This window comes from Podarcis cretensis (genome assembly GCF_951804945.1).
Source record: "Podarcis cretensis genome assembly, chromosome: 8".
Classification (NCBI taxonomy): Eukaryota; Metazoa; Chordata; class Lepidosauria; order Squamata; family Lacertidae; genus Podarcis; species Podarcis cretensis.
The window spans coordinates 19601877-19626166 of record NC_137177.1 but is presented as its reverse complement, the minus strand read 5'-3'; the positions used below and the strand labels follow the sequence as shown (position 1 = coordinate 19626166).

The following is a 24290-nucleotide window of genomic DNA, read 5'->3' as shown; positions in this document are numbered from 1 at the left end:
GATGGTCACCTCCAGGCTTGACTACTGTAATTCGCTCTTTGCGGGGCTGCCCTTGAAGCTGTCCCAGAAAGTCCAGCGAGTGCAGAATGCTGCAGCGAGGCTCCTCACAGGGGAGCATATTCTGCCATGTTAGCATATTCACCCAGTGCTTTTCCAGCTGCATTGGCTCCCGGTGGAGTACAGGGTCAGATTTAAGGTGCTGGTTTTGACCTTTAAAGCCCTTCATGGCTTTAGGCCTAGGACCCGAGTACCTATGGGACCGCCTCTCCTGGTATGCCCCACGGAGGACCTTAAGGAGGACATATAGCAACACCCTAGAGGTCCTAAGGAAGTTAGATTAGCCTCAACCAGAGCCAGGCCTTCTCAACACTGGCTCCGGCCTGGTGGAACGCTCTGTCTCATGAGACCAGGGCCCTGCGGGATCTGATTTCTTTCTGCAGGGCCTGTAAGACAGAGTTGTTCTACCTGGCCTTTGGCTTAGAATCAGTTTGATTCCCTCCCCTCTTTCTTTTTCCTTTCTCCTCCTATGAAGAGACTGCATCCTAATGTTTTAATGTTGTACCTTAATCTTTTAAATTGTATTTTAATCAACTTGTTTTTATTATTGGTTGTTAGCCGCCCTAAGCCCAGTCTTAGCTGGGGAGGGCAAGTTATAAAAAAAATATATTATTAATTATTATTTGACAAAGTGAGAGTTTATTGCTTTTTGCTCCCCACTCATGGAGCAGGGAACAACAAAGACGAAGATTTGGTCAGAAGCAGAAAATACCTGGGCATTTAGTTGGAACAAAATAGAGCAGGGTGGGAAGAGTATGTAATTCCTTGGTGTCTCTCTCCTCCACTCCTCCGTCATCCCCATGCCTCATTTGCTGAATATTTTACCAATTATACATACAGTATTCATAATATGCAGAGAATTTTCTTTGCCTTCCTCCCTTGGGTCAGTGGCTAGATTGTAAGCCACTTGGGGCAGAGGAACCGTCCTTCCAGAATTTGTAAAGCACTATGTACCATAGTAGTATGAAAATAAAACAAACGAACAAACCCAAAGCGTAATTTTTAGGTGGGTGAAAATATCTCTCAGCTCTGTTGGTTGCAGGGGCCATGGCTGAAAGGAAGCAGCAAAATTTTAGCAGCTTTTCAAAAAACCACGCACCATGAATCTAAGTACGGTTACAGTTCCCCATCGTGTTTAGTCATTTAACATGGACAGGATTACAGTGCAATTGACAAGTCTAATTGGTCAGTTTCCTACTCTTACTTACCCGGGAGTAAGGTAACGAACTAAAAACAGTAACGAACTAAAAACCGGAACTAGTTCTGAATAGACATATACAGCATTAGAATAATTTCTCCAATTCGTAGCAAACATCCACATGTTTTCTGAATGTCCACTTGTTTTGTGGGGTACCATAGCCTTTTTTTCAGTGGGAGAGACAGAGTGCAAATGTATGTATGTATGTGCATTTGCCTGCCTGCAGTGGAAGATGGCAAACTTTCAGAATAACTCCAGTTGCAGAACCTGCTTCTTAGGATTCAAAGAGGAAAGATTTTTCCAAGTCGTCACCACAAACACCAGAGTGGGTTTATGTGTATGGGAAATGGTGAAAATATCCTTTCCCCTGCACTGCAATTCAAGATAGACCCAGAGCCATCTTTGATGACATAAATTACATGATGTTTGCTGTTAATAAAGGAATCAAGAGACTGCTGGTAGGTTAAGCAACACAAACCCTTTTCAGTGCCAAACCATGCTGCCTTTAAAAAGGCAGCCAATTTGCTTTGCAGATGTTCTAAGGTGGTTTCCCTTTTTGCTGTGAGATGGTAGAACTTCTGTTTTCTGAATGTCCACCTGGCCTGTGGAGCACCACAAACCTTAGCCTTACTTCAGGTGGGGGTTGACCAGTGGCCCACAAGTTGTTGCTAGACAACAACTCCCACTATCCCTGCCTGGGGCTGATGGGAGTCTGAGTCCCAACATCTGCAAGGCCACAGAACTCCCATCCCCAGCCTTAGATGAAACCCTGCTTTCTTGGGGAGGAGCAACAAACCAATGAAGGATCCTGCCAGGTGTACAAGTGAGGAACTGCTGCCAAAATCGCAGGGCAGCAGCACATATTGCAGAAGTTAGAAATGGCTGAGCCAGGCCACAGAAGGATGGGAGCAAGTCCCACCCCCCCCACCCTTGACTGAGATTTCATGGCATTTTGATTTAGTCCAAAGAACTGGAAAATATGAAGGCACGTTTTGATGCAGCAAGATTTATTCCAAAGAATTAGAAAATATGAAGGCACATTCTACTTATCAAATTGTAACTTACAGCAAGAAAGGATGCTGGGATGTGTGTGTGTGTGTGTGTGTGTGTGTGTGAGAGAGAGAGAGAGAGAGAGAGAGAGAGAGAGAGAGAGAGATACAGACAGACAGACAGACAGACAGACAGACCGCTCTTAGGTTCCTCCCCACAGCAACCTGACCTATGCCGTGCCCCTTCGGTAATGAGTGCAGCTAGGCTTAGATACCTATATTCCAGCAAGTGGCATGTGTGTGTGTGCGCCATTTTGACACGAATGCCCAGCACTCTCCCACCCTGGTCTCAGACCCAGCTCTGCTGCTGGTGTTGCTGCTTCTGCTTCTGTTGCAGAACTCTGGCAGCCAGGGTCCAGCGCTCCAGCCACTGCTGTAGGGTGAAGCCAAGGCGGCGCTCGGTGGGGAGTACAAACTGCGCGGGTTGCTCCCACCTGGAAGAGGGAAAACAGAGAGGGGTTTTCAGAGTGGCAGCTGGGATAGTTTTTTGCAGGACCCCCCCCACCTCACCCCCCAAAACCCAAGAACCTCAGAGCTGATGGGTCCTGTACACCAATTTCTTTCTCTTTTTTAAGGGTGAATGCAGAAATCCCTGTCAACTAGGGCTCCTTCAGACTGGGGTTTATTTTGCAGGTGCATCCCACAACATGCCATTGCATTGGGGTGGATACTAGACCACCCACACATTATTCCACATATATATATATTTCTGTTTTACAATTTAAAGCACTCATTTTTACATCCTTAAAATATCAATGACTTCCCTTGTCTTTCCATGGTTCATTTTACATATCATAAATTTCTGCACATTTTACAAAAACTGTACTATTCAGTATTCCGTTATTACATCCATCAAAACATATATTCAATAAACGTTTTCCAATCTTCTCTAAACGTATGTTCTTCTTGTTCTCTTATTCTATATGTTAAGTGCAAGCTGCGAATATTCTGTCAACTTGAGTTGCCATTCTTCTTTGGTTGGGGCCTCGCTCGTTTTCCATTTTGGGGCTAATAAAACACAGGCCGCAAGTAGCATACATACATAACCTTTTTTTAATACATGGGAATTTCAGTCTGAATTATCCCCAACAGAAAGGACTCTGATTTTTTTGGGGAAAGTACTTTTAAACTTTTTAAAAATTAATTATGGATCATTTCCCAATACTCTTTTACCCTCTTACAAGTCCACCACAGATGAAAGAACGTTCCCTCCATCTCTTTGCATCTCCAGCACTTGTCTGATTCTGCCTTATACATCTTAGCAAGCCTACGCGGAGTGAAATACCATCTGTAAATCATTGTCAAGTAATTCTCCTTCAAAGAATAATATGCTGTGAACTTCAAATCACTTTTCCAGAGGTTTTCCTAGAGGTTAAAATCTATATTGTGTCCTATATCTATTCCCCAGTATCCACACATTATTCCTCATGGATGATGGGACCCATGTTTGAATAAGGCTGCCCTAACCCAAAGGTCTAGGAACGCGGGTGGCGCTGTGGTTTAAACCACAGAGCCTAGGACTTGCCAGTCAGAAGGTTGGCGGTTCGAATCCCCGCGACGGGGTGAGCTCACGTTGCTCGGTCTCTGCTCCTGCCAACCTAGCAGTTCGAAAGCACGTCAAAGTGCAAGTAGATAAATAGGTACCACTCAGGCAGGAAGGTAAACGGCGTTTCCGTGCGCTGCTCTGGTTCGCCAGAAGCAGCTTAGTCATGCTGGCCACATGACCCGGAAGCTCCCTCGGCCAATAAAGCGAGATGAGCACCGCAACCCCAGAGTCAGCCATGACTGGACCTAATGGTCAGGGGTCCCTTTACCTTTACCTTTAACCCAAACGTAGATTGCCATGTTGAGTCCACCCTCTCCCATCAGCCCCCCAAGCAGCATGGGCAACAGCCAGGGATGATGGGAGTTGTGGTCCCAACTGCATCTGGAAGGGACTAGGCTCAGGAATATATCCCACAATGCCTTGCCAACCTCCCTCCACTTACCAGGCGTCCACAACAGCCTGTACCTCCTGCCAACGCTCAATACGACACCGGCACTGATCCGTCATGCGCTGGATCCGGGGCAGCAGCTCAAGGACCTGCTCCTCATCGTGGCTCTGCACCTCCCGCACAAGAGCTGGGGACGGGGGGGGGGGGGAGAGGGAGATTTGGGAAGAACTCGCTGAGTATCAAGCAGTAACTATTGTGGGTGGCCTAGGGGTTAGTCCACATCATACGTAAAAATGGAAACTAAAAATGCATTTTTGAAATTGTATGGTAGGATAGTAGCAACTCCCTGCTTGCACCAATGAAGCCTAGCACAGAACGGAAGGAGTTAGCCTCCTGGAGTTAGCCTAAGACAGAGGATTTCAACCTTTTTGAGTCCACAGCTCACCTGACCAATCACATTCCTTCTGCTGCTCCTCTGTAGGGAAATATGCTCAGAGCCTCAGAAATCCAGCTATGTCACCCCTTGTCTGCAGAGCCGGTAGCCCGTCACCCCCTTTTGAAACCCCTCCCTTGTGGAGTGTTCCCTCAGCCTCCTCTCTCCTCTCCTTGAGAGTCCTCCAGGCACCGAAGTAGCCCCTGTTGTTTGCAGCACCCCAGGGGTGCCACGGCACACTGGTTGAAAACCACTGGCATATAAGGTATTTTCCAGTGTTCCTGAGAAAGAACATTGATGGGGATTGGTTGAGCCATTGGTGGAGGGCCACAGGTGAGGAAACTAGGCCCATTCCAGCGTTTTGGCTGGGCAGGAACTCCGATAATGCCTCTTACTTGAATGCAGAATACAGAGGGGGCGATTTGTGTGTGTTTGTGTGTGTGTGTGTGTAGAAACCAGCCTATTGTACAAGGGATAACATTCACACCTGTTGCTCCACCCACTTGTGCTTATGGACCCGCCCACAACTGGCACATGGCCTTCAAAAGCTTGCCTAGAAAGGAATGTGGCCCACAGGCTGTAGGAAAAAACACCTCCCCCTTTCTTTCAGGAAGTGGATATTCCCAGCCCTAACTGAAGGTGCTGGGGAGTGAAGCTGGGACCTTTACATGGGAAGCAGATGCTTCACCCACAAGCCACGGCTCCCTTCTCCAAGACGTGCCACGCTAAGGTTGACTCACCCTGCGCATCTGGCTCTGGGGAGTTATCCAGCTGGCGCTGCAGGCTTCCCAGCGCCCTCTGCTTTGAGCCAAGTTGGGCACGCAGGAGCATGAGCATCTTCTTCAGCTCTGTGGTGTGCACAAGCAGCTCCTCTGGGGCCTGGAGACAGAGAGGAATGATGGAGCACAGGGCACAGCAGACATCAACACAAGATGCTGAAGAGCAACACGGGAAGGCCTCCCATTTTAGAAAAACCTATCTAGGGCAGATTTTAGACCACTAGTAAAGGTTCGGAGTTAAGGGTACCGAGTCATTTTGACAAGTAGCAGCCCTATTTAAAATAAAGCTTCATGTTTAATTTCCAGCTATTTCACCCAAGAAACAGACGTTTCGTTTGATGTGGCAATGAACTGCATTTTGTTCTCTTGATACGGCTGATGGATATGGCTGGGCAATATAGTGATATATTGCCCAAAACCAGTTTGAAGTCAAAACCAGTATGATATCAGTTTCACAATTTTTGACCTGGCAATATATTGCAAATCATGATGAGATTTTTGCATAACGCACACACAATGTGGGGAGAAACTGTGAAGCCAGCCAATGCCTCTACATTATTTCAGACATTGTGACATATCAGTATATCGCAATGTTTAGCAGCTGATCTGTCATGATGTTGAAAACCAGTTATCGCCCAACCCTAGCGATGGACTAATCCAACAAAATTCTGTCCTGTTCTATAAAGTAAAAAGGTAAAGGTAAAGGGACCCCTGACCATTAGGTCCAGTCTTGGCCGACTCTGGGGTTGCGGAGCTCATCTCGCTTTATTGGCTGAGGGAGCCGGCGTACAGCTTCCGGGTCATGTGGCCAGCAGGACTAAGCCACTTCTGGCACACGGAAATACCGTTTACCTTCCTGCCTGAGTGGTACCTATTTATCTACTTGCACTTTGATGTGCTTTCGAACTGCTAGGTTGGCAGGAACAGGGACCGAGCAACGGGAGCTCACCCCGTCACGGGGATTTGAACCGCCGACCTTCTGATCAGCAAGTCCTAGGCTCTGTGGTTTAACCCACAGCGCCACCAGCATTCTATAAACTAGGGCATACCTAAAGGTGCATACAGAATACAAATGCACACTTCACGGAACTGGGGTCGCCCAGAGCTCTTTGCTTTCACAGACAGGCCATGGAAATTATGTCGGCTTCTGCATAAAATGTGAAGCCGCTAGAACACATTTTTTCTTGCTAGAAAAGGAGCCTGCAAAAAAGGCTGTGCAGGATCCCAGGAACATGGGGAAGCGACCTTGCACCAGGCCAGGCTATTTGTCCATGAAGTATGACTCCCACCACCTGTTTCCTGATCCTTTTAACATAGAGACAGCTAACCTGAGGCCCTCCAGAAGCTACTGGACTACAGCTCCCACCATCCCTGACCTCTGGGCCATGGTGGCTGGGGATGATGGGAGTAGCAGTCTAGCAAAAGCTGGAGTGTCACAGGTGAGTGCCTGCTGTCCTGCTATAAACAAAAAGGTGAACTCAGGACTTCCTGCATGGGATCTACCACTGGGCTATTGTGGGGAGGTGGAGGGGGGAGAAAAAGTTATTTCAAGTGATCCAGCCCAGTTAGCTTCCTCCCCCCACTCCACCTAGATATAAACCAAGCCCGCAGCAGAGAGGCACTCACCTTGTAGAGAGGGAAGGCAACTCCCTGGCACACACTGAGGAAGGGCTGGTACACGGCTGGCGCTGTTCGGCTCAGGCGGTGGATAGAAAGCTCATGGGCAGGGATTCGCTGTGACCTGAAATATTTTTGGGGGTGTGTGTGTCAGAAAGAAGGGCTCATGATTTCCCCTTCACCCCACACCTTGTCTTCAAATGAAAGATGGAGGATGCATTCTGATCCCAGCGCATACACATTTGTGTGCTTGCTTGAGGTATGAACATGGGCCCAGTCCGCGCTATACATTTAAAGCAGTATCATACCACTTTGAATCCTTTACAGCTTCCCCCAAAGAATCCTGGGAAATGTAAAGGCCAGCAAGAGTTGTTAGGAGAGCCCTTTGCTCCGCACAGAGTCACGATTCCCAGAGTTCCCCGATTGCTAAACCACTCTGGGAATTGTACCTCTGGCAGGGGAATAAGGGACTCCCAAGAAACTCTTGGCACCCTTTACATTTCCCAGGATTCTCTGGGGGAAGGCATGGCAATTTAAAGTGGCATGATACTGCTTCAAATGTGTAGTGCAGATGGGGCCATGGGATACACACAGCTCTAAGCGCTGTCAGGCTTAAAATATAAATTAACCACCCTCTAGATTGTGCATCAAAGAAGGACAAGACTTGAAACCCACACCAATCTCATTTGAATACAGTTTAACTATTTGTACTTGTTCCAGCCAATATATTCCGGCTTTGATCATCACAGGAGGAGCCAGGACCAATTAACCATCCGCCTCCAAGCAGCAAAAGTCTTTAGCAGCCTTGCCCACCCTGCTGTCTCAACTCTAGCATGGTCCATGGTCAGTTGCAGTTCAACAGCATCTGGGGAGCACCAGAATCAGGGAAGCCTACTCTTACTTGCAGCCAGTTCTCCAGCTTCAACAATTTCGGGAGACATGGCCAAAGCGTGACTTTGCTCTTTTAAAAATGAGAAACTTAGAAGTAGGTCTCTTGCAGCCCATTGTAGGGCTGTCCTGTTTCTAGAGCCCACAGAGTTGCTCATCTATGGGGAGGGGAGAAGGAGGACTCACGCAGGGAGATCGCGGCGCAACAGGCAAGGCAGAGCGATGGTCCCAAACTGTCGAACCTCGCGGTCCACCCTATCCTCCAGTTGCTCGGCTGCTCCCTTCACCAATTGCTCTTGAGGCAGCAGTTTCTTTTCTATGAAGTCTTGGATCTGATGGAGAGACATAAAAGAAAAACCAGCATGGTCACAAAGATGCCACGTAAGCACAGTACCTCTGCTTCCAGGTGCAGAACATGGAATCCCAGGTCTCCTCGCTGCACTTTTTGTAATATTTATTTTGAAAGTTTCTAGTCCTCAACGTTGCAGAGCCCCACTTGGGTCAGGAACAACTCTAGTGGCAGTATGTCTGGAGGCAGTTGGAGGATGGATGGCGGCTAACAGATTGAGGTTGAATCCTGACAAGACAGAAGTACTGTTTTTGGGGAGACAGGGGGCGAGCAGGTGTGGAAGACTCCCTGGTCCTGAATGGGGTAACTGTGCCCCTGAAGGACCAGCTGCACAGCCTGAGAGTCATTTTGGACTCACAGCTGTCCATGGAGGCACAGGTCAATTCTATGTCCAGGGCAGCTGTCTACCAGCTCCATCAGGTAATCAGGCTGAGACTGTCTCGCCAGAGTGGTGCATATTCTGGTTATCGCCCACTTGGACTACTGCAACATTTGAAGGTGACCCGGAAACTACAACTAATTCAGAATGCGGCAGCTAGACTGGTGACTGGGAATGGCCACCAAGACCATATAACAATGGTCCTGAAAGACCTACATTGGCTCCCAGTACGCTTCCGATCACAATTGAAAGTGTTGGTGCTGGGGGGCCACCAGGTGGCGCATTGGAAGATGGCCGACAATAACATCTCTCCGATCCACACGAGGTAATTAAGAGGCTGCTATGGGAAGTATGCAGCCTTCCCACCCCCCCAAGGAGATGGGGGGGGGGACTGCCTTGCCAGTGGTGTCCATAATGCACCCCCGGATTCGAAAGAAGGGGGTGCCTGGTCACTTGGCACAAGCCCTCGGTGAAGTCGGCTCTTCCTGACGCTGCCTCCAATCAGCGCCCTGGTTCGCTTTAGCTCGAAAATATAATTGGAAACATATAATTGGAAAGAAGCTAAAGCACATACATCAAGCGAAGTTCGGGAGATAAGACTGCTGATTAATGGATCTCTGTGACCGGAGCGACGGACGGGACAAATAAATCAAGTGATGAATCACCATTAAGAGACTGGTATGTTTGGAGTGAAACGGAAGGGGGGTGGAGGAAAAAACTTTTCTTTTGTTTGCCTTATGTGAGTATTAATAACCCTCCACCCCAGAAAGAAGATCGTTGCATTTTATTAATCACAAGCAGGAATTCAAGAACTGTGTAGAGTGAATTATTGATCAAAGAGAGGATTGGTAAACATTGGAGAACATAGGAAAGTTTTTATGACGTAGTTTTAAATGGCGTCTCGTTAAGACAGGCTTGTCTAAGAAAGACGGGGGGCGAAGGACCAGGATCATCGGAATGTGAATGATGATTGGAATGTGATCTAAACCTGGCAGAGCCCTCTGTGATATACTTGGCAAGCCTGGGAAAATTAAAGGACAGACCAAGGATAAATTCTTTACGGAAGTGTGGAATGGCGTCTGTCCCTTTGTGATATGATTTTTGGGTGCATCTAAAACCCACACAGAGGATGTTTGTTTCCAACCCGCTTGTGAAGATTATCAGAGATCGCAAAGAAAGGAATATATGATAGCAACAAGAAGATGAAGAAAGTAATAAAGAGACTATCTGGACAGAACTGGATAGAATTGTCTAATTAAAGCAGCAATATAAAAGTGATGCTTGGACCCCCGTTCGGAGCTTGAAGTATGGGTACCCCCAACAAAATTTAAAAATCTGGCTGTATAATTTGGAACTAATGTGATTTGGAAATAATGTGATTTGACTGGCCTGTTAATAAAAATTATTTTTTAAAAAAGAAAGTGTTGGTGCTGACCTTGAAAGCCCTAAACAGCCTCGATCCAGTATACCTGAAGGAGCATCTCCACCCCATCATTCAGCCTGGATACTGAGGTCCAGCTCCGAGGGTCTTCTGGTGGTTCCCTCACTGTGAGCAGTGAGGTTACAGAGAACCAGGCAGAGGGCTTTCTTGCTAGTGGCGCCCGCCCTGTGGAATGCCTTCCCATCATATATCAGGGAAATAAACAACTATCTGACTTTTAGAAGACATCTGAAGGCAGCCCTGTTTAGGGAAGTTTTTAATATCTAATGTTTTACAATTTTTTATGTGCTGTAAGCTGCCCAGAGTAGCTGGGGAAACGTAGCCAGGTGGGTGGAGTATAAATAATAAAATTATTATTATTATTAAATGCCACGATCCTTGCTGCTAAGAAGCTGTCCTCCATCCTCTATCAATGGTCACCCGGCAGCAGTCGTTACATCAGGCTGCAGGAGGAGGGAATAGGGGTGTAGGGCCACTCTGTCAGCGCAGCTGAGAGAACAGCAACTTTTGGTGCCTCTTCCCCGAGCTCTTGTATCCTAGCTGGCCATTAGAAGACCAGCATTCAACTAAGAACTTGCATTGCTGTTGGCAGATTTCCTCCTCCCTCCAAATTCATCTTCCTCTTATGCCATGCCTTTTCCTAGTGCTCGTCGGTTAAACGGGCCAGGAAACAGCTAATGGGAAAGACCCACCTCTGCCCGAGATCCTGGAGAACCACAGGTGCCAGTCAGACGAGATAATCCTGGGCTGGGTGGGCAAATAGACCAACCTGGCATAAGGCAGATTCTTAGGTCCAGCATATGAATTTTGTAGCATGACCAGTCTGGCTTTAAGCAGATGGTGCATTAGGTATGGGGGAACCTGGCGACTAGATGACCCTTTCAGTCTACAATTCTAAGATAATTTAATGGAGGGCACCAGGCTGGGCTACAAATCCCATTAGCCTTGACCAATGGGGATGTTGCAAGGGGCTGATGGGAGCTGGTAGTCCACACTCGTCCTCTCAGAATCTGCTGCTGCCCCTTAGCCTGACCCCAACATCTAGCATGCCCTCCTTTTTACATAGCCAGACTTCATCTTCCAATTTCTAAGCAACAGATTCTGGCACATTGCCACCCCGGGCCATAAATATCATTTGTGTGGAGGTGAAAGGGAGCCTCAGATCTTGCCTCTGCCTGGTCCTTGCGAAGCTGTGATTTAAGATACGACGTTCCCTTGATGAGCGCCCGGATGTGCTGCTGTTTCTCATTCTGCAGGAAGGAGGCAGAGAAGGGAGATTAAGGAGCTACTTTTCAAAAGACTGCACAAGGCACGCCCTTCCCCCAAAGCCTCTCCTAATGGCAGAGGCACACACACACACACACACACGCACACACACACACGCACACACACACATGGCCACATTCACATCATCCAGTAAAAGCAGTATGTCACCACTTCAGTCACAGCTTCCCCCAAAGCATTCTGGAAGCTGAAGTTTGTTAAGGGTGCTGGGAGTTGTCAGGAGACGCCCGCAGAGCTAAAATTCCCAGAGTGGTTTAAACAAACCATTCCACTTCACAGGGCACTCTGAAAAGGGAAAGAGGGGGCTTTTAACAACCTCCATCAATACAGCACCTGCCAGATGTTGCCAGAGGCCCCACAACCAATCAACATGGCCTGTGGCCAGGTATGATGGGTATTGTAGTCCATTATATTTATGCGGGGGGGGGGGGACAGGGGGCGGAGAGAGAGAAACAAGATTGGCTCTTCCTAACCTAGAAGTTGACATCCTTCTGTATAATCAGCCCTGTTTAGGGAAGCTTTTAATGTTTGATGCATTACTGTATTTTAATATTTTGCTGAAAGCCACCCAAAGTGGCTGGGGAAGCCCAGCCAGATGGGCAGGGGTATAAATAATAAATTATTATTATTCATTCACATCCTGCTTACATGCCAAAATGGCTTCTAAGCAGTATTGTCTCAGGGCTTTTGACCCTACGCCTCAGATTCTCTGGATCTATTGCTGGGATAGCTCAGTTGGTAGAGAATGCCGGCTGTTCATCTCAGGGTCGTGGGTTCAAGCCCCACGTTGGGCAAGAGATCCCTGCATGGCGGGGGGTGGGACTAGATGACCCTGGGGGCCCCCTTCCAACTCCACACACCTATGATCCCGAGACCCACACAACTCTTTCCCCCTCGAATATTTATCCTCCCTTCCACCCACTCACCACCAGGTGGCGGAAGTCCAGGATGCTCTGGCGTTTAGCTTGCACAGCCTGCAGTTCCTCGTGCCGGGTCCTCACTGCCTCTTCCAGCTCCCGGCAGCCCTGCAGAAGTCCGTCTCTGTATCCCCTCAACCGCACGGCCCGAAGCTCCAGCTCAAACGCAGCTCTGGGGATGGGAGGCATGAAAAAAAGGGGGAAGAGAATCCCTGACACGTATCTGTTAACACAGTGCACTTATTTTATTTATGGGTATTTCCCCGTTTGCTTCCACTGCCCTTATTTTTATTCAACACCCCCCAATTGCACCCAAGACTACTACTGCCCCCCTGGGTCGTTCCAGCATACGGCCCCCTCCCCAGGGGCTGGTATCGCCCACTTTGGGAAACACTGGCTTAGAGTTTTGTTTTTAAAAGTGAGATGCACAGCTCCATTGCTGTTCATGGTCTCCCCTGAAGGAACCGCAGCTGCAAGATCCGTCTTCTCACCTGGCCAGGATAGAGCGCTCCGAGTCATCAGACAGCAGGCTATGCATCTCCTGGACGACAGCTTCCAGCCGAGCCAAGAGGCTCCTCTCCTGGGCATTTAAAGGGATCTGCTCCACACAAAGCATCTCGCACTTGCTCCAGCCCTCCTGGAGAGGAATTGAAATTGAAATACTTTATTGTCACATGTACAACTTGTATAAAGTGAGATTACACAAGCACCCCCCACTCAGCTCTCTTAGTCTTAATTCTCCTCATTTACTGACGCACACCCACCAAACCCGAAAGTCAGTTGCCCTTTTGTTATCTTTTCATTCAGCAGCCTCACAGCCCACGGATAGAAGCTGTTCTTTACCCTGTTGGTGCGACAATCATGCTTCTATATCTTCTGCCTGAGGGCAGGAGATCAAGAAAGTGCCGGCCAGGGCGTGAATCATCCCTGAGAATTTTCCTCACTCTCCTGAGGCAACCTTCTTCTGCTATTTCATCCAGAGGATTCATGGGACAGCCCATAATATCTTGTGCTGTATTCACCACTCTCTGTAGGCACTTCCTATCAATTGATGTTGAACCAGGAAGAAGGAAAGCAAAGACTATGAGCTCCCCCTTTTCTTTGGCACCCAACCCCTATGGAAAATGACAGTGCTGACAAAGCTGGGGAAGGTTTGGCTCAGTGGCAGAGCATCTGCTTCATACACAGGAAGTCCCAGGTTCAATCCCTGACATCTCCAGGCAAGGCAGGGAAAAGCCCCTGTCTGGAAGCCTGGAGAGCTGCTGCCGATTGAGTGCAGACAGAACTGAACTCGAGGGACTCAGCAGAAGGTAGCTAATAAATAATAATAATAATTTATTTATATGCCGCCCACCTACCTGGATTGCCCCAACCACTCTGGGCGGCTTCCAACAAATTAAAACACAGTAAGACATCACACATTAAAAACTGCCCTATACAGGGTTGTCTTTCAGATGTCTTCTTAAAGTCAGAGAGTTGTTTATTTCCTTGACATCTGATGGGAGGGCGTTCCACAGGGTGGGTGCCACTACCGAGAAGGCCCTCTGCCTGGTTCCCTCTAACATCATTTCTCATAGTGAGGGAAGCACCAGAAGGCCCTCGGAGCTAGACCTCAGCATCCAAGCTGAACAATGTGGGTGGAGACGCTCCTTCAGGTATACTGGGCCAAGGCCATTTAGGGCTTTAAAAGTCAGGACCAGCTCTTTGAATAATGCTCAGAAACATAGCTTCCAATGTCCTTATCACCAGATCCGCCTTAAATCCTGCTGCCCAAAATAATTTGGAGAGATCAATTATACACTTCCAAGGAAACAAGTTTTCAGATAACTGGTGTCTTTAGTTAGCTCTCTCAGAATTCACACAAGAGTGAATATGGGCAGCACAAGCACCTTCAAGCAGTGAAGAACTGAATGTATGAACCGGCCGAAGTAAAAGCTGCATTGGAAATGGCACTCATTCAGAAACTCAGACAAGGTAGGTGTTTGACAGCCCTATTCACGAGAGATAAAACAGACGATCTGTGAACCATAGCTATACATTCAGCCACAAGGAGCGCCAAGGGCCGTTACCTGGATGAGGGTCCGGACAGAGGGCAGGTCATTCATTGGCTCCGAGACATCCTCCAGGTGGGCATTATCATAGCGAAACCTGAGCATGGGGCAGAAAGGAGAGAACTGTAGACCCCGAAGTGCTTCATCAGATACCGAGGGGAAGACTCTGACTTTGAGCGATTGCTTGACATTGTGCTTTTCCCTCCACCCCCACCACTTCCCCCGAGCCTTGATGGACTTACTGGTGCCAAAGAACAGCGATGCTTCCATAAAAAATAGCTGGTTCGGGGCCAGCCAGGTAAAGTTACCCACAGAGAAACATTGCGGGTAATTGAAACGGGAGCCAGTGAAGAACCTCAGACCTTCTCCCCAGTCCATGCCTCCTCTCCCTAGGCCACAACCTTCCCTGGCTGTGGCTCATTATTATTATTATTTAGTAATTAATTAAATTTGCATACTGCCCTATACACCCCAGGTCTCAGGGCATTTCATGAAATAAACATCACAATATAAAAAAGCAGAAAATACACAATGAAAACAAAGACAAAGACAACCCAATAATCCCGCCTTCCACGGCACTGGCTGTCAATCAGTGGCTGTCTGATTAAAGAGGAACATTTTTGCCTGGCACCTAAATGAAGGCACTAGGTGAGCCTCCCTGGGGAGAAAAAGTCCCGTTCTCATGCTGCCACCCTCCGGACCTCTCCAGAGGCTGCCCGGGGGTGCTGGGTGGTGTCATTAGCCCAGGATACCCAACACCGCCACCCCTCTCCCCCAGGGCAGGACCTACTTGAGGGCTTCCACATCCCTAGGAATGTTGATGCTGGTGGTGAGCTCCTGCAGCTGCTGTGTGTTCTGCAAGGCAAGGTGCTCCAGGGCTGAAAGGATGTGGGCTGGAGGGTGGGAGCCAGCTACTTTCTGTGGGGAGACAGGGAAAGCTAGTGAGGATGACCTCAAAGACAGAGAGAGAGAGAGAAGAGACTGCTCACAGGCAGTCATAGAGCAGGCTGTCCAAGCACAGCAACAGGCTTCCTTGTTGCTGCTCAGCAATGTGTGGTCCTACCTCCACAACGCTCAGCCAGTGCTGGTAGGAAGGGTTCAGCTGCTCCTCATTCATTCCGCTGCTGAGAGACGCCAAGGGAAAAAGAGAGAGAGTGTTAGAAATTCAAGGGCAGGTGCAGGGAACCTGTGGCCCTCCATATGTGGCTGAACTACAACTCCCATCACCCCCAGCATGCATAATCCAGCAACATCTCTGGAGGGCTGCAGGTTCCCCCAAACCTGCTCAGGGAAGCAGGGAGAAAAGGACAGGTAAGAATGACCAGGATGCTTTTCGAAGGGGAAGGATACCAAAAGGGAAAGGGCACTCCCAAATGGTTTGAAGACCTAAGGTGTCTGGAAAGGACAAACTTGTGTGGGTGTAGAAATGGGGAGAGGGTCTTTAGCTGTAAGGGCTTTAGAAAGGAAGCACCATGGCACTGGACCAAGCCTGGAAGCAGACAGGGAGCCAGTGCAGGAATTTTGTGGGGGGAGTAGAATTATGAACTGCTTTCCTTCTAGAAGATCCCAGGTTCAGCCCATCACAACTCATAGAATCATACGAGATAGCGGTAACCTGGCAGAAGCAGGCAAAGTCCCACTAAAGCAAACCCCCCCATCTAAAAAATTGGAGGATTAGCACTGCAGCAGAGACCTCAGAGTCCCAGTTCGGTTAGCCAGCACTATGTTGGGCCGTCCAAAGAGACTGTGGCTCATTTTCTAGATACCCAATGTGAAATCCGGAAGCTGGGCACTCGTGGAGCAAGGGAGAGGTCTACAATGCAAGGCTAATGGGAGGAAAGTATACAAAACATGGGCAAAATGTAAGGGAAGTGGAAAACGGGTGGAAGACAGGCTCTTACGGAAAATGCCCTGATACGCTGTGCTCAAAGAGGGTCTTCAGGAAGTGGAAGCGCAGCTGGCAGGCCTCCTGGACATCTCGCTGGAGAGAAACAAGGGACAGACCTCAGCTAAGGTTCCCCCCCCCCAAAAAAAATACACCTACCTCCAGCCTGTTAAAAAATGCAGTTAACAGGTTAATTCTCCATGAGTCAGCAGAGACAATGGCTCAATCCCCACAATGCACTGGCAGGCTAACTCTTTTATCTTTGCTATGGGGCAGATTTGGGAGAAACTTTGCGTATAAAAACTCAGGTTACAGCATGCTGTGTGTTCTGGTGGTAGGGGACTGCAGGACTTGTGGAAGGTTATATAATGAAACTGTGGGTTTGAGTGAATATTTTTTGAAGAGATCATCTGAGGAAGAAGTTGGGAAATCGGCAGACTTCAGACAACTCGTTAAGTTGAAGGACTCTGCAAGCAATGGACTTTGAAGCAAATAGCCCTCTCTGGGCTCAGAGAGAGGAGATAACTTATAACATCTATAAATAGTGTATGTATGTGAAGTGCATGTTGGTGTTGGCCTAGTAAAATGACAACTTTGCTAAGTGCCTGTTTTCTGCAGTGAGTTTAACCGCTTGACTGAGCTTCCACAGTGCATACACCCAAAACAGCCCTCCAAATCTACTGAATTACGTGCCCCGAAAACTGTGTCTGGTCTCATACTGCAGAACCTTGGCACGTGCTAGAACTCGTGCAAAAACACTACAGCCAATGCTAGAATGTTGGAAGATTCAGGACAGAAATAACATCTTCACACATAGTTAAACTATGGAACTCATTCCCACAAGATGCACTGAGGGCCACCAACTCGTGTGGCTTTAACAGAGAATTAGACAAATTCCTGGAGAAGGAAAACACTGGCTCCAAACCCTGATGGCTACTTTCACTGTCAGAAGCAACATGTTTCTGAATACAAGATGCTGCAAACCACAGAAGGGAAGAGTGCTGTTGGGTTCAGGTCCTGTTTGCAAGCTTCCCATAGGCATCCGGTTGGCCGCTGTGGGAACAGGATGACTTTGGGGGCAGTCACTGCCTCTCAGCCTAGCCTACCTCGCAGGGTCATTGTGGGAATTAAATGAGGGAGAGTGCGGCCTTGAGCTCCTTGGAGAGGGAAAAAAGTTGGGATATAAGCACCATAAATTAAAAGATTATGATTTCAGAATCAAGGTTTCGGCCAATAAATAACCAGACATTGGTACGTACACTTTGACCAGAAAAAGCTGTCCTTAAGCCAGTACTACAAAGTAAATAAGTACTTGGAAATCCCAATTTCCCTGATCTCAAGTAAATACACCTTTGCAAGAAGCTACTCTGCCCTCTTCCCCGCAAGCAATCCACAAGTCCTCACCAAAACCTCCGGCTCCAAGCTGGGGAATCCAGGCTCCGGGGCTTTCTTACTGAACACCACCGCTGTCCTGGCCTTCCTACAGAAAACAAATTAGAATGGAGAGAACCCCTTCCAGCGGCTGGGCAAATCTCTCAAACATTCCTGCATGACCATTGTGGGCAAAGCAACTAATGCACATACAAAGTGACTGTTCATCCGCCACCCGGGCAAGGGAGAGGTGTCATCAGAGTTCCATCCAGGCAAAAGCAATCAAGGAGGGGGCAAAGCCAGGGCCAGTGAGGGGTGTGGCCTGGAGAGGGGGCGTGGCCTCACAAGAGTTCCAAGGGCAGGGAGGGCCACATTCGGCTCTTGGTTCCCTACTCTGGACGAATGTGCCCTGCCTATCCAAGAGACTGGAAATGGAGGACTGTACCTCTCCATCTCTTGCAGCTGCTCCAGACGGCCTCCGACTTTTGCCGCTCTTGCTTGCAGTTGCTGACGCTCTGCTGCGACCCGGGCAGAGTACGCCTTGAGCAGCAAGCTGCGGCGCTTGGCATCCCGGATCTCCTCCTGCGCCGTCTCCAGGGAGACCTCTGAGAGACCAGACGAGAGCAAGGGTGCATCACAAATTGGGCCGTGTGGGTACTCCCACGCAACTTTGGGATCTCTGCACAAGTGCTAGAATAACAACAAAGATCCCCCATGTTGGATTGTCACAAGTGCTAGAATAGGCATTAGTTTTGGCCTCTTTTTTATTTTTTTTAAAGAACAACTCAAGGTTCTAGTCCTTATTACCGCTGAGCCAACGTCTTCCCACTCACCATCCGCCACGAGCTCATGCTGTGCTGATTCAATCTGCAAGTCCAGCTGCTGCAGCTCCCCCCGCAGGCGGGAGATGTCTTGGACCAGCTGCTTACGGCGTTCCTTCTCTGATTCTGAACTGCTGGGCTTACCCTGGGAAGAAAAACACTAGCCCTGCTAGGGTAGAACTCTGCCGTGGCACATTTAAGCTCACTCACACCTCATTTGCCCACAATACTCATAGACATAAGGCAACCCTCCTCCTGCCCCACTGTCCCACAGATGTAGGGTGTGAATGTGGCCTCTATCTCCAAGTTCTCCCCCTCCACATCCTAAAGGCAGCCCCTTCCCCACAGATTACAAAGCCCAAGCCACACGGAGAAACAGCAACACCCAAATACCTCCCAGGGATCTCTCACCTCAGTCTCCTCCATCTGCCGGTACCTACATGAAAGGTTCAGGTTAAGAAAACCAACAGTTTCCCATTTTTCTTTAGTCGCTACAACAACTATGTCCAGAACGCACAAAAAGCCAACAAGTACAGAAACCAATTTTCTCTGCTGCAGGTGTGCTCCCACTTCCATCCCTTGAGGTAAATAGCCATTTAAAAAAAAAAAGTCTGGAAGCTTCTTATTTTGATGAATAATCACAATTCAGTGCTCACATCCACATCCTAAGCTGTGGTTGATCTTAACAATGGTGTGTTGAAAATGCCAGCTTTGTAAACTATGGTTTGATGTCTTTCAAACAAATTGTATGTTAAGATCAACCATAGTTTGCTGGGTCTGGATGAGATGCCAAGCTGCGATTCATGAAACACCAAAGCCCTTTTCATGGATGTGGCAAGGGAGCAAAAGAGGAGAGCGTGAGAGCTCAGCAAGGGGCTAGGCTTGCTTATAACACAGTAAACTGTGGTGAAGATGTAAGCAATGTGTTTAGACAGAAGTCAGAAAACAGGAACAAGTTCATCATTTGGAGTAATACTGATGAAGAAGGCAGTGGCACTAAAGTTGTTCTACAGAAAGGTTGTTCTACAGCCCTCTAGAGCAGGGCTGCCTCTTTTTGGGGGGTGGGGGAAGAGCGCCTCTGCTGCTGTTCTTTTAACCACAGCCAGGCATACAAATTAAGCAGGTAATACATCCCTGGCATGAAGTAAATAGTGGGCAAAGCTTCACCTGCTGAATTTTTGGATGTCAGGCTACTGAAGGCAAAAAAAGCCCCAACACTTAAAAATGCAAAGTTTTGGGAAAGTATAAAAGTCCTATCCTGGTGCCAAAATGACAACAAGCACAGGCAGAAGTTAGCCTAGTCTCCCTCACAGGATTGTTGTGGTGGGATAAGAAGGGAGTGGTGGAAAGCATCTACTTGGAGGAATGGCAGATTATAAAAAGGAAATACACTACAGAAATCCAACCGGTGCTGCTTCCTCCTTCATGGAGAAGCAGACAAAGGGGAGGAACACAGAAAGTTGCCTTATACCAAATCAGCCCACAGGGCTATCTAGCTCAGAACTGTCTACTCTGACTGGCAGCAGTTCTCCAGGGTTTCTGGCAGGGTCCTCTCCCAGCCCGACTTGGAGATGCCACGAATTGAACCTGGGACTTTCTGCATGCAAAGCAGATGCTCTACCACTGAGCTACAGCACAACGGCAAAGGAACTTGCCCAATGCTGAACTTTGCTTGCCACACCATTGTTGCAAAGGGTGAAAAAAAGAGGAGGGATAACTCTTAGCAGCAGGAGGTGTGGAACGCTGGAGACCCTAGTAACAAGGGAGTAACTCCTGTTTAGGTCAGCGGAAATTACTTCTGACACATTGCCCACCAAAAGGATACCATAGCAAGTTGCCCCGGATCTTCTTTACGGTCCTATAGTATCAACAAAGAGAAAAATGAAGTCAGTGAAATGCATTGTATCCCCCACTACTTGATCTCTGTGCCAAAAAATAGTCACCCCAATTTCAAAGTGGAACATGTGCAGAGGAAGGTGACCAAGGGTCTGGAATCCAAACCTTATGAGGAATGGCTGAAGGAATTGAGTATATTTTAGCATGGAAAGGAGGAGACTGAGAGGAGATACGATAGCCATCTTCAAATAACTTAAGGGTTGTCACACAGAAGATGGAGCAAGCTTGCTTTCTCTTGCTCTGGAGGGTAGGACTTGAGCCATTGGCTTCAGGTTACAAGAAGGGAGATTCTGACTAAACATCAGGAATAATTTTCTGACAGTAAGAGCTGTTTGACAGTGGAACAGACTCCCCCGGGAGGTTGTGGATTCTCCTTCCTTGGAGGTTTCTAAGCAGAGGTTGGATGGCCATATGTCATGGGTACTTTAGCTGAGATTCCTGCATTGCAGGGGGTTGGGCTAGATGACCCTCAGTGTCCCTTCCAACTCTGTAATTCTAAGTATCTCAGCCTAGCGTTAAAGGCACGAGAACAGAGCCAATAATAAATGTGGCTGTTTCAGCCCATCTGCTTCCCAAGACGTCCCATGAACGCAAACAGGATCCCAGGAGTAGCAAAATCCCTCATGCCAAAGAATTGCTGAATGTGGGTAGCTAGCTTCACCCGAGAGACGGGGAGCCTGTGGCCCTCAAAGTTGTGTGCTGGACTCCAATTCCCACCGGCTGAAGCCAGCATGAAGTCCAGCCAACATCTACCAGCTCCTCAGTGTGACGAAAACAAAAAGCCAAATCCATTTAGCTTCTTACCTTTGGTGGCGAACATGCTGGATGACGAATTTCCAGATCTCAGCACACTGACCTGAGCACATCCTAGAGAATAGGGGAAAGGATGGAAAGCATTTATATCCCACTCATAAGCCAAAAAGGCTTCCAGAGCGACTAACATACAATCCGTTACATGCAACCAGCATGTAACTCCACTGCTGCCCATATGCTTCTGGGCAAAGTTCTAGGCTCTTGGATTAATTTACAAAGCCTTTAATAACTTGGGACCAGAATCCCTTAAGGTCTACTCAATTCGTTATATCGCTGCCTGGCCGAGGAGGTCTTTGTGGGAAACGCTGTTAGCAATCCCCCCTGGCTCAGACCCACCTGCACGTTCAGAACTGTGGGCCTCTCTCCCCTCCCTGCTGAACATCCAGTGCTTGGCGAGGACTATTTTTGTTTGAGCAGGCATTTTATGTAAGGTTTCAGATTCTGATGGACAATTTTTATCCCTGCTGTACACAACTGGGTTAAACGGGGAAATGTGGAATTAATCTGCTTAGAAGAGACTGGAATTCTAAGACAGACATTGTTGGAAGAAAACGTTACAGGCGCAGCCTTCTAACACCCATCGCAGGCCCAAGCATTGCAGCCAGAGCCCCATTAGAACAGGTAGAATGGAAAATAGGGTGACCCACAGCAGGCAGAAGCAGAGTCAATGATAGGTGGACTCAGCCGATTCTAGTTACAGGTAGGTAGCCGTGTTGGTCTACTGTAGTCGAAACAAAATAAAATAAAAAAATTCCTTCCAGTAGCACCTTAGAAACCAACTAAGTTAGTTATTGACATGAAAGCTCATACCAATAACTAACTTAGTTGGTCTCTAAGGTGCGCTGTGGGTTAAACCACAGAGCCTAGGGCTTGCCGAAGGTCAGTGGTTCGAATCCCCATGACGGGGTGAGCTCCCGTTGCTCGGTCCCTGCTCCTGCCAACCTAGCAGTTCGAAAGCATGTCAAAGTGCAAGTAGATAAATAGGTACCACTCCAGCGGGAAGGTAAACGGCATTTCCGTGCGCTGCTCTGGTTCGCCAGAAGCGGCTGTCATGCTGGCCACATGACCCGGAAGCTGTATGTCGGCTCCCTCAGTCAATAAAGCGAGATGAGCACCGCAACCCCAGAGTCGGCCACGACTGGACCTAATGGTCAGGGGTCCCTTTACCTTTAAGGTGCTACTGGAAGGATTTATTTATTTATTTATTTATTTTGTTTCAGCCTATTCTAGTTTTCTCCCCATCCTCCTCCCTGCTGGCTGAGAGCAGACTTAAGCCAACAAAGGTCCTGTAAATCTAAGAGAAGAGCCCTGGTGGATCAGTCCAATTGCCCACCTAGCGTTAACATCCTGTTCTCACAGTGGCCGACCAGATGCCTGTGGGAAACCAGAGAGCCAGCATGGTGTAGTGGTTAGAGTACTGGACTAAGACCTTTGAGACCTGGGTTCAAATCCCCACCGAATCTGGCTTTGGGCCAGACACTGCCTCTCAGCCTAACCTACCTCACAGGGTCGTTGTGGAGATTAAATGAGGCGGGGTGGGGGGAGAACTGCGTATGCCACCTTGAGCTTGAGGTGGGATAGCTCAGCCGGTGGAGCGTAAGACTCAGGGTTGTGGGTTCAAGCAAAAGAAAAGGCTCCTTTCAAATTCTACATGCAATAAAATAAACCTGCAAGCAAGACCTAGGTGCAACAGCCCCCGGCCCGCTAGATTCCCAGCAACTGGGTCACCAGAGGCGTAAGGCCCTGAACTCTGCACATGCTCAGAGGCACTCGCTTTGCTGGAGTTTTTGAAATACACTCCAGGGAGCCGCCTGAGGCAGGAGAGGGCCGCATGTCACCCACCGGCGGGCCGCACTCTCGGAGGGGATTCTGTCCGGCGGGAGCTGCATCTCCTCGGCCGCCCAGCGCCGGAGCTCCTGCGCCAGCGACGCCCCGCTGCCCCACTCCATCCCGACCACAGCCGCGCCTCGACGGAACTTCTCCCGCAGATGCTGCTGCTGCTGCTGCTGCTGCTTCTTCTTTCCTGCTGCCTGCGCGGAACTTCAACTCAAGCGCCTTCCCTCCCGGGCGCCACCCACCTTCCCGTGGCACGCCGGGAAATGTAGTCCCATGTCGCAAGAGCTGCCGGGACGTGTAACCGGAGAGGGAGGGGAAGAGTGCGAAAAAGAGACTCCGCTTTCGCACAGGCTGCTGGGATTTGTAGTTTCGGGTTGGCTGTGAGAGGGCTGAGCGTCTGCCCGAAAGGCCGTGTCTGATTGTCTTGCTATTCCTATTAGTACAGTACATTTTTTGCATCTTTATTCTTAGCCCTCTTTATGACTTATGCGTGCGTTCCGAAATATGTGTGTGTGTGTGTATGTGTATATATATATATATATGTATGTATGTATATGTGTATATATATATATATATATTCTGTTTTACAATTTAGAATACTCATTTAAACATCCTTAAAATATAAATTACTTCCCTTCTTCTCTTTCCATGGTTCATTTTGCATATCATAAATCCCTGGATATTTCACATAAATTAAACCGTTCAGTATTCCATTATTATTTTTTGTTGTTGTTTAGTTGAAACAAAAAAAATTCCTTCCAGTAGCACCTTAAAGACCAACTAAGTTAGTTCTTGGTATGAGCTTTCGTGTGCATGCACACTTCAGAAGTGTGCATGCACACGAAAGCTCATACCAAGAACTAACTTAGTTGGTCTTTAAGGTGCTACTGGAAGGAATTTTTTTTGTTTTGACTATGGCAGACCAACACGGCTACCTATCTGTAACTGGTTGTTTAGTTGTTTAGTCATGTCCGACTCTTCATGACCCCATGGACCAGAGCACGCCCGGCATTCATCTTCCACTTCCGCAATTCCATTATTACATCCATCAAAACTTATTTGCACTGTTTATCTTAATGATGCCAGCGCTTTCAAGTGTACACAATTTCTCCCTGTATATTCAATAAACATTTTCCGATCTTCTTTAAACGTATGTTCTTCTTGTTCTCTTATTCTATATGTTAGGTCCGCAAGCTGCGCATATTCGATCAGTTTATGTATATGTAACATAAACCCACAACACACTTCCCTTAAGAAGCAGGTACGAATCTCCGGGGCACTCCTTGACCTGA

At 48.2% G+C, this 24290-nt stretch overlaps 1 protein-coding gene across 1 annotated transcript; it reads right to left on the bottom strand.

Annotated features, from left to right (window-relative positions):
• Positions 1-2245: 2245 nt before the first annotated feature.
• HAUS5 (HAUS augmin like complex subunit 5) lies at positions 2246-23192 on the bottom strand. Its single transcript, XM_079986050.1, has 19 exons — positions 23005-23192; positions 21154-21216; positions 20279-20311; positions 18865-18889; positions 18466-18598; positions 18078-18237; positions 17666-17741; positions 16278-16357; positions 15440-15500; positions 15167-15294; positions 14395-14473; positions 12817-12962; positions 12335-12497; positions 11294-11374; positions 8142-8287; positions 7077-7191; positions 5412-5550; positions 4293-4425; positions 2246-2738 (listed from the first exon to the last, which is right to left on the bottom strand). Exons 1-19 carry the CDS (start codon positions 23109-23111, stop codon positions 2594-2596), a joined length of 2013 nt encoding a protein of 670 aa, XP_079842176.1. The 5' UTR covers positions 23112-23192; the 3' UTR covers positions 2246-2593.
• Positions 23193-24290: the final 1098 nt, after the last annotated feature.